Consider the following 10,636-nt stretch of genomic DNA (forward strand, 5'->3'; position numbering starts at 1 on the left):
TGAGAGAGGGGTGAGCCAGCCCTGCTTGCTTGGCTGGGGCACTGCTAGAGAGCTACCCCTCTGCTTCTCTGCAATCTGCTTGCAGGGCAGGAATGATGCTGGATCAGATCCCTCAGGGAGCACAGCCCTGTTCTGGGTGTGTGTCCTGGACAGCCTCTGTGTTTTGGGACAGGCTGTTAAAGCTCTTGCTGCCCTCCCCTTGCAGGGGTTGTGTGAGCAGAGCAGGCTCAGCCCTTCCTGCTCCCCAGCGCAGGGCTGGCCTGGCCTTCCTTGGGGTGAGTTGAGGGCCTTTCTGTGCTCCAGCTTTGTTGAATGAAGCCTTTAATTTCTAAATGCTGGCTGTGACCCTCTGCTTGCACTCACCAAGGCTGAGCTGACAACTGTACCCAGAGGAAGATGGAAAACAGAGTTTAGTGAAATGAGGGCAGTTATTTCAAGAGCTTTCTAACAGTTTTTGTGCTCCATATCCTATTTTATAGTGCTGTCCTATCATACTTCTCTCACTTGACTGGGCTTTTGCTGTCCATATCAATCTCAAATAACTGCACTAGCAATGTGTCCTGCTGGGACCACTTTTCTGCCTGTGTGCTTTTTGAAAGACTTGGACCTTCTGCTCATCTTCATTTAAAGTGTTGCTCTGCACTTGTTTTCTGTGGACACAGGTGGAATGTGGAGACAGCCAAGTTGGGGGAGGGAGGAGCAATAACCCTGAAGTTCTTGGGGAAAGGAGATGCTTTGAACTTTGCAGCCCTCTGCCTGGTTTGGGTGGTGGGGCTGAGGCAGCCAGGGCTGTGGCTGAGCCCTCAAGTGACCTTGTATTTAATGTCGTTCCAGTCAGATAAACTGGCAATAACCCAAGGCAGAGTGTTCCAGATGGGGTGGGACAGCTGTGGGGCTTCTTGCCACAGGATGTTATGGATGCTTAAGGGGAGGGGAGGATTCCATTTGCCACCCACATATCAATGTTTTTACAGGTGGGAATACACACAAGTGTACAAAAACCAGTACAGAAGGCAAGCAGCATGGGAACTGCTGTCCTGCTGTTACACTCAGGGCTGGTGGTGTCACAGATGGGGACTGATGTTCTGCATGAATCGCTGTCATCACTGTGGTCTGGAGAAGCCAGCTGGACTGACTATTGCTGCAGGCAACACACACTTTAAGCCACTCCCTGCACCATTGGAGTGTCATGGCTTTTACTTTTGTGATGGCCTCTGTTGCTGCTGCAGTGACAGTGTAAAAATGCAGGTAAAAACCCACCCTGACGGTGCAAGGGAGACTCGGTGCTGGGTGCATCCCAGAGGAAACCCTGCCCTGGTGCATGGAGGCAGCTGAGCTCAGGCATGGTTTTCCTCTTTGCCCAAGTCCTGACAGGGCAGGAGGAAGAGACCCAAAGGAGGAGCCTGGCTGGACGAGAGGAGGGAAAAGCCTCAGCCAGCTCAGGACAGAAGTGGGTGAAGCTGAGGAGGCGGCGGCAGGGCGGGTGGGCAGAGCAGGCAGGTGCGGCTGCTGCTCCCGCAGGGCTGGAACGGCTCATGTGTGATGTGCACACATGAAAGCTGGGGAATCACACAAACACATCTGTGCTGAGGGGCTGCGGGGGGGAGCCGTGCCAAAGGGATTCCAGGCCGGCCGCCGGCGCTGGAGCTGCGGAGCCCTGGCCGGGCACGGGGCTGGAGCTGCCCTGAGCCCCAGCGGGAGCCCCAGCAGGAGCCTCCTGCCAGCCCAGGGCCTGCAGCTCATCCACCACAGCGGGCTCGGTGCCAGCCCCGGCCCTGCACAGCTGCAGCCCCAAACGGCGGCACCGCCCCAGCCCCAGGGGTGCACAGGGACCCGGGGCCCGCAGGGAAATGTGTGACACAAACACACACACGGGCTCGGGGTTCTGCAGGGACACCAAAGGAAATGTGTGACACAAACACACAAACTTGCTCGGGTTTCTGCAGGGACACCAAAAGAAATGTGTGACACAAACACACACACGGGCTCGGGGTTCTACAGGGACACCAAAAGAAATGTGTGACACAAACACACACACGGGCTCGGGGTTCTACAGGGACACCAAAGGGCTTTAGCTGTTTGCACATCCAAACAGTTACACCGGCAGGAATGTGTGTGTGAAAAACTCCAATCGCTTGTTTTTAAAATTTTATAAGTTTATTAGTAATAAAATGGTTATAAAATAGTAATACAATTAGAGTAATAATAATTTGGGCAAATTGAATTAGGACAATACAAGACAATAGAGACAAAGAGTTACAGACGTCCAGGTACCTTTTCTGGGCAGCACGAGCCCAAAAAAGGACACATGTTAACAGAGGATTAACCCTTAAAAACAATAACCTGTTGCATATTCATACACCTCATCCATGATGCATAAATTCCATTCAAACACAGGATTCTTTCTGGTCACTGTCAACTTCTTCCTTTGAATCCTAACAGTGCCTTCGAGGTGGGAAGAAGTTCATTTCTTCTGATAGGAGGGCAATAAATTCTTGTTCTCTGAAAGATTCGGGTGTCCTATGGCTGCTATCTCGCTGCAAGTCCTTTCTTTTAAAAAAAGTATCCTACATAGCACAGTTTCAATTTGAACATTTTTTATAACCTAAAACTTTATCTAACAAACTACTTAATAAAATTTATACAGCATTACTTTCTAACACAACACATAAAATACTCATTTTAATATTTGTGAAAAGCCAATCATAAAATACTCATTTTTCACAGTGTGTATGTACTTATTTACCAGGACACATCTTCTGGAGAGCAAAACCACAGGGGAAGCAGGAGAGCACATAGAAGCACAGGCACAGAGTTGTGTGAGTGTGAATTACACAAGCAAATCTCCCAAGGCTCAGAGACAGAATGAGTCATTACAGGTTTCTATTTGAGACACGTGTGGTTGCAGCCTTACCCATGTAAACACATGTAAAATAAAACATCTTTTCCTTCATATACATATATATACTCAGAAAAGAACAAAAAATTGTCTCACACATAGATATGGCTACACCCACATATACTTTATTTATATATTTATATAAGAAAATTTCAATATTAATTACATGGATATGCACATATACAAAGTTATGTATGTCTTTGTGTTAGTTACTGCCCCCACACATGGAGAGACAGAGATGATCACACACATTCAGACACATTTTAAATTATTTTATGCTTGTATTTTTATGGGTGTGGGTTTTTTCTCTTTGTCTACACACAGAGATTTTTCTTACTATTTATACACTTCTCTGTGTCTATTTTGTATATATATATAAATATTTTTATATACTTGCATATTATTTCTTGATTACTGTCTGGTCTTTATATAAAAGGGTCATTTACATGCAGCTCTGTATGTGTAGTTTAGCTATTTTTATATTTCTTTGAGAAAGAGAGGAGGGGGAGGGAGAGAAAGAAAATGAAAGGAAATACAGACATGTAAATAAACATCTAATTAAATCGGATGTAGAGATGGATATGGGAACATTTGCGTGTGAGTTGGGAGGGGGAATGACTGGCTCCCTTGTGCTTGCTCCATATATAGACATGCATGCAGGCAGAGAATATATACCCAGATCAATACATGCACACACACACTGCTTATGCATCCCAGATATTACATATGGGGGCAGAAGGGAGGTGGGAGACACCACAGCTTCACACACACACAGATACCCCACATGCATTTTTACAGGGGGAGGGATGTGATGGGGGTATTTTTTACCATGCTCTGTATAGGTCTTTCTCTCCTTCTTGGGGGAAAAAAATAGGAAGAACATTAGAAAACAGACACACACACAATCAGTTACATAGATAAGAATGAGTTACATATAGAAGTAAATGTTTAAATAAAGTGTGTGTGGCTGGAGACATGGAGGATGCTCTGTGTGTGTGGGTAGTGCATGTGTGCTTCATATTTGTACACATACACATAGGTGTGTGTGTGCAGCAAGAGAAAGACTGAGCAGCTCACAATTTCATTGTATGTATATTAACAATTTCACATATATGTGTATGTGCATGCAGGGAGAGAAAAGGGCATTGTGTATTTTTAGGGATACAGTGTGTGGGTGTGAATATCTCTAATTATATATATATATAATTTTATATATATATATAATATATATGTAATAATATACAGAATTATGTATTGATATATATGTGGATATATAGCAAAACAGATTGTGTCTTAGTGTGAACAATCTTGGTGAATGTCCATATCCATATCCATGTCCATGTCCATATCCATGCAGAGACAGGTGAATGAACAGATCACTCTCTCTGCCCTCCATATATAGGATATATGCAAATATATGTGTGTATATTTATAGAAAGGGAAAAGTGTTTATGTGAGAACAACTCTCTCCCTGTAAATGCATATATACCTATGTGTGTGTGTATAAACAAATAAATATATTTCAGGTGAACTTGCATGCAAAAAGCTCTCATCCCTTTCTAAGCACAGATCTATGTAGGCACATGGAGTGAGAGAATTATGCACATTTGTGAACAGCTCACAGGTTCTTGCTCTATAAATATACATGAGTGTGCACAGTGCTTTCTCTAGTTATATATATATATATATATGCATTATAAAGAGAATTATCTGTGTGAATTAATATATATACACAAATATATGTATGTATATAGGTCTGTTACAAAAAAAAAGATAACTTCATGGGTGAGAATATATGCATACAGAGAGAATATACATCAGAAAGTGCTGTGTGTGAAAACAGTTCTCTGAACAGCTCAGTGCATGTATATATGCACATCTATAAATATATAGCCTATATAATATAGAAATATACTTTATAAATACCATACTGCTAGATCATCCCCCTAATATCTAAGTATATATGTATATATATATATATGTATATATATGGAGTGTGTGCATGTGTGTGAAGCAAGAAAGTTGTGTAATTGTATGGAAGAACAGCTGTCTCTCTATAGATACAGGTATATAAATATGTATATCTGTGTGCAGGAAGAGAGGAAGAGAACTGTGAGTGTTAACAGCCCTTTAAGTACAGTACAGAGTGGGAACTGTGGATGAAATCTGTATAATATGTATTTATGCATCTATATACTCATATATAAGGCAAGAAAGAACTGTGTGTGAGAATGGCTCTCACTAGCTCTGCTCATGCGTGTACATATGGAGAGAGAATATATCAACGTATGTACATAGATATGCATATATTGATGTATTCCAGAGAGTTTATATGGAGGGGGGGCAGAGAGAGAGAGAGTCATGGAAACTGTGTTTGTGTGTACGGATTGCTCACTCATTTTGTTATTTAAATATGTCTAAATCTATAGATATGGCAAGAGAGAGGATATGTGTGAACAGAGACTATTGTAAGTGTGAACTCTTCACATGGACTATTGCTGAGTGAAGATCTTTGTCTGTGTGTGCATTTATTTATATATAACAAGAGAGAGTTGTGTGTGTGCTGGCACCCAAAGTCTACATGTATAATGTAAAATGTATAATGTATGTACAAATATGTAGAGAATTCTGTGAGAAAACAGGCTCTCTCTCCATATAGAAGGACATATATATATACACATATATACATATGTACATATACATATATAAAAAACATATATAACATATATGTAACATATAGATATGTTACAGCTTTCTTACAGCTTTATGTACATATATATATGTTACAGCTTTCTCCCTAAATAGTATATGTATACCCATGTAGTGAGCAAATTATGTGTGTGAACAGCTCTCCCCTAACTCTCTATGTTCTCTTAGAATTATGTGTTAACAGCTGTGTCTATAAGGGGGTGTGTGTATATATATATGCATTATACATATCTATACAGGAACAGAAAGGACTGTCATATGTGAAAACAGCTCAGTATAGAGGTATATATGCATATATATGAACAGAGAACAATATGTATAAGCAATGCTCTCTCTAATTATATAGTATAAATTCATATATAGATAATTATTAGAGAACACTCTCTGTACACATGTACACTATACAGAGCCAGTACTGAGTGAGAAGAGCTTGCTCTCTCTCTTTATAATGTATCATATACTGAGAAAGAAGTATACAGAGATTATACAATTATATAGGGCAGGGAGAGAGAGAGTGATAGAAAATGTGTGTGTGTGAGACAATAGGTCTTGCTCTTTTCCTCAGGTATATATGCACGTGTATTTATAGACAGCAATAGAGAATAATGTGTGTGATCAGCTCTCTCTTTGTGTCTCTATGCATACCTATATGGATGTATATAGTGAGAGAAATACTGTGCATGTATTTGTGTGCACACAGAGGGGGAGGAGAAAGGAGTGTGGGAGCTTGTCCCCAGATCAGTCCATATTGCACACATTTTGTATGTATGTCTGTGTGTGCACAGTGAGAATGTTTGAACAGCACGCTCGCTCTCATCCCCTGTTTCTATAAATGCCAATGTGTGGGTATATATAGCCAGAGAGAGCTGCCTGTGAGCCTCTCACACTGCCTCTGTAGATATCTGTGTGTGTATGCATGTATGTGAGAGCTGTGTGTGTGAGCAAGTCTGGCTGTGTCCATGTAAGTGTGTGTGTTCATGTGGGGACAGAATATCTGTGTGTGTCTCTGTGTGTGTCTCTGTGTCTGTGTGTTGTGTGTGTGTGTGTGTGCGTGCGCGTGTGTGTGTCTCTGTGTGTGTCACTGTGTGTGTCACTGTGTCTGTGTGTTGTGTGTGTTGTGTGTGTGTCTCTGTGTCTGTGTGTTTTGTGTGTGTGTGCGCACGTGTGTGTGTATCTCTGTGTGTGTCTGTGTGTCTCTGTGTGTGTGTGTGTCTCTGTCTGTGTGTTGTGTGTGTGTGCACGCGTGTGTGTGTCTCTGTGTGTGTCTGTGTGTGTGTGTGTCTCTGTGTGTGTCACTGTGTCTGTGTGTTGTGTGTGTGCGCGTGTGTGTGTGTCTCTGTGTGTGTGTGTGTCTGTGTGTGTGTGTGTCTCTGTGTGTGTCACTGTGTCTGTGTGTGTGCGCGCGTGTGTCTCTGTGTGTGTGTGTCTCTGTGTGTGTGTGTGTCTGTGTGTGTGTGTGTCTCTGTGTGTGTGTCTCTGTGTGTGTGTGTCTGTGTGTGTGTGTGTCTCTGTGTGTGTCACTGTGTCTGTGTGTTGTGTGTGTGTGCGCGCGTGTGTGTGTGTCTGTGTGTGTGTGTGTTGAGGCTGTTTTCTCCCATCCTCTGGGTTTTTCTCTCACACACACAAGCAGCCTCCCCCACCGTTCTATTCACACACACATATTTCCACGTGTGTGTTCCATTCCCTGCCCTGTCCTTGGAGGGGAGGGAGAGCAGCCCTGACTGACAGCGTTGGCTCTCTGTGCTGGGGGTTGGCGCTGGGTCTCTGTGCTGCTCCCAGGGCTGAGATAGTGCACTCACTGCCCAGCCCTGCTCGCACACCCACCCACCTACACACGTGTATTGTTCTTAAATTTTCATACGTTTATGTCAATTTTTAAAAACATATAGCTATGTCTTTATGTGTATGCATGCACTACATTTATTTTAAATTTACTCTAGCTATTACATTAAACAACAGCTATTAGATATCACACATCTCTAACAGACACAACAGACACACCAACCACACTCTACAGCCGGCTTAGCTGTAAGCTTCCACCCGGCCACAGGGTTACATTTACACGAGTGCAGGTGTGTGTTTGCATGTTGCACACACGCACACATCATTCACCCCCCGGTGACAGCCGTGCAGGCGGAGGCAGCGGTGTGCTGGGGTGCTGCTCGATGCTCCCGCTGCTCCGGGGGTTTCCCGGTGGGGGATGCCGGGGCTGTCTGTGCCCTCTCCGCGCCCCGGGGGCGGGCAGAACTCATCGCAGGGTGCCTGGCACGGCTGCTGGGGGGCACGGCCCCGCTGTTCGGGGGCTCTCTGCTCGGGGTGGGGACACGACACCCGCTGCGCTTCGGGATGGGCTCACAGACCCGGCTGGGCAGATCCTGCTGCTCCCGGAGCCCCGGGACCGCGGGGACTCGTCCCGCCGGCGGCGGGGGCTGCGGGCGAGGGAAATGGCGGAGAGAGCCGGGGATGGGGAGAGGGGAGGAGGAGGAAGGGAGGGCGGCGGGGCTGTGCGGGCTCGGCGTGCGTGGGCAGGGGGCGGGTGCGACAGCGTGTGCGAGTGTGCCCGTGTGTGTGTGTGTGTGTGTGTGTGTGTGTGTATGCATTTGTGTGTGTGTGTGTGTGCGTGTGCAGGGGTGTGTGCACAGCCGGGCACGCCCCCGTGCCTGTGCCCTGTGTCCCGGCCCACCCGCGGCGGGGACACACGGATCCCACTCCCCGGAGCGGAGGGAGCGCCGGGGCTCGGCCAGGGAGGCGTCGTACACTCCCTTCCCCCTCAGCCGCGTTTCCCCGGTGGGGTTTGGGGAGATGGGGTGAATTATGGAGAATGATGGGGGGGCGGTGTTCCGAGCATCGCTGCTGCCCCCTTCCACCCCGCCCATGGAAGCTGAGCCTGCAGCGGGGCTGGAGCCCCCCGCCCGCCCCGGTACCACGGCAGGCAGAGGCTGCAGCGGCGGACACGATTCACACACTCCCCCCGCACACACGGCCCCGAGCCCGGCCGGGAGCCTTCCCGGCCCATCCCCAGCCCTACCCCGGCCCCGCCGCGCTTTTTGCGTCCTCCTCCGGGAGTGGGGGGGTCACACCGGGCACGCAGGGCTCCCCCGGGGGCCTCCCCGCGTTGATCAGGGGGTGAGGGTCGGTGGGGGGATGGCCCCAGTCGCAGGGGCGGGGACCCCGGCCACGGCGGGGCATCTCGGTGCTGCTGCCGGCGGCCGCGGGAGGGCGTCGCCTGTGTTAGTTCCCTCCGGAGAACCCAGGGCCAGCGCCGCCGCCACCGCCCCCCGGGCCCCGCCGCCTCCCCCCACCCGCGGAGGCCCCTCTTGAGCGGCGGGTGACGGCGCCGGCGGTGGGCGGGGGAGCCGAGGTGAGGTCCCAGTCGTCGCCGTACTGGGCGCCCCCCTCCTCACTGCCGCCGCCGCGCCGGCCGCGCCCCCAGAATCTGGGCGGGGGTGCTCGGGCGGCGCTCGGCGGGGGCGGCGGGGGCGGCGGCGGGCGCGGGGCGCGGCGGCGCGGGGGGGCCGGGCGGCGGCGCGGGGGCCCCGCGAGCGAGCCCCAAGAAGCACAAACGGGGCTGGCGGCGGACCAGGCTGTTGTTGTTCTCAACGTGGTCCGCCCCGCGCCCATATAAGAGGTAGCGGCGGCGCCCGCCCCGGCAGAACGCGCACCGAGTGTAGCCGAGACAGCGCGCTGCGCTCGCCGGGCTCCGCCACGCCGCCGCTGCCCCCGCCCGCCCCCGCGCCGGCCCGCGGCCCGCCACTCCCCGCACCATGTCGGTAGACCTAGAAGAAACCGATCTGCCTATGGCTGAGGCAGAGGAAGCGCCGCTCTCCCCGGAGAAGAAAGCGGCTGCTAAGAAGGCGAAAGGAGGCGGCGGCGCCTCGTTGTCGCCATCGAAGAAAAGGAAGAACAACAAGAAGAAGAACCAGCCGGGCAAATACAGCCAGCTAGTGGTGGAGACGATCCGCAAGCTGGGCGAGCGCAATGGCTCCTCGCTGGCCAAGATCTATAACGAGGCCAAGAAAGTGGCTTGGTTCGACCAGCAGAACGGTAGGACTTACCTGAAGTACTCAATCAAGGCACTGGTACAGAACGACACGCTGCTCCAGGTCAAGGGCACCGGCGCCAACGGCTCCTTCAAGCTCAACAGGAAGAAGCTGGAAGGCGGCGGGGAGGGGGGCGCGGGCAACAGCGCCCACAAGTCCCTCAAGAAGGCGACGGTCTCCTCGACCCGGAGGGCGGAGAAGCCGGCGGCCAAGAGCAAGAAGCCCGAGAAGAAATCGCACAAGAAGGGAGCCAGCAGCGCGGCGGCGAAGAAAGACAAGGGCAAAGCCAAGAAGGCCACCAAGAAGGGAGCGGCGTCCCCCGGGGGCAAGAAGGTGAAGAAGTCGGCAAAGCCCAAGGCCCTCAAGAGCCGGAAGGCATGAGACCGAGGCGCAGGGAGCCTCCCGCCGCCCTCCGGGCTGAGAGCCCCGCGGCACAGACTGCTCTGAGGACAGACCCCAAGGGACCCGCTTTGTCTTTGTGTTGCTGACTCGCCTTCGCAGCCACCGCCGTGCGCGGTGAGCGGGGCTGCGGCCGCCCCAGCGCCCCCCCCCCTTCCCCTTCTCTGCCGCCTTATTTTGTCCATCCCTTTTCCCCCGATCCCATTCCGCGGCTTTTCCCCGATCGCGCCCTTTTGTTTTCGGCCGTGCCCCTTCGCGCCTGTAGACGGTTCCCGGCCCCCACCCCCTCCCCGTCCCCCCGGTTGTCGGGGATTTTTCCCGCCCGGTTTCCATAGCAGCCATTTTGCACGGGGCCCCCCCGCGCCACGTGGGCCGGTCCCGCTCCCGCCGCCCGCGCGCGCCCCGCCTGGCCCCGCCCCCCCCGCCGCCCGCTCGCGGCCGCACCAAAGGGCCGGGGCGCCCCCTGGCGGCCCGCAAGCGGCCCCGCCGTCATGGCAACGGCCCGGCGCGCGGGAGCGGCGCCCCCTGGCGGCCGCTGGCCGCACCTGCAATGGCCTTTAATGTTTTTGTATGGGTTTGGGGTGGGAGG

The 10,636-nt window shown here is 50.9% G+C and overlaps 1 protein-coding gene across 1 annotated transcript; it reads left to right on the forward strand.

The window, feature by feature from the left end:
- The first annotated feature begins 9,232 nt into the window (after nt 1-9,232).
- On the forward strand, nt 9,233-10,503 carry LOC132078350 (histone H1.10). The gene has a single exon (XM_059480442.1). The coding sequence runs from the start codon at nt 9,373-9,375 to the stop codon at nt 10,027-10,029; it is 657 nt and encodes a 218-aa protein (XP_059336425.1). The 5' UTR covers nt 9,233-9,372; the 3' UTR covers nt 10,030-10,503.
- The last annotated feature ends 133 nt before the right edge of the window (nt 10,504-10,636 follow it).

The sequence above is a fragment of the Ammospiza nelsoni genome, chromosome 11, assembly GCF_027579445.1.
Source record: "Ammospiza nelsoni isolate bAmmNel1 chromosome 11, bAmmNel1.pri, whole genome shotgun sequence".
NCBI lineage: Eukaryota > Metazoa > Chordata > Aves > Passeriformes > Passerellidae > Ammospiza > Ammospiza nelsoni.

What these genes read in the sequence shown, in the direction of transcription:
- LOC132078350 (XM_059480442.1), top strand. Translation starts at nt 9,373, where the DNA reads ATGTCGGTAGACCTAGAAGAAACCGATCTGCCTATGGCTGAGGCAGAG.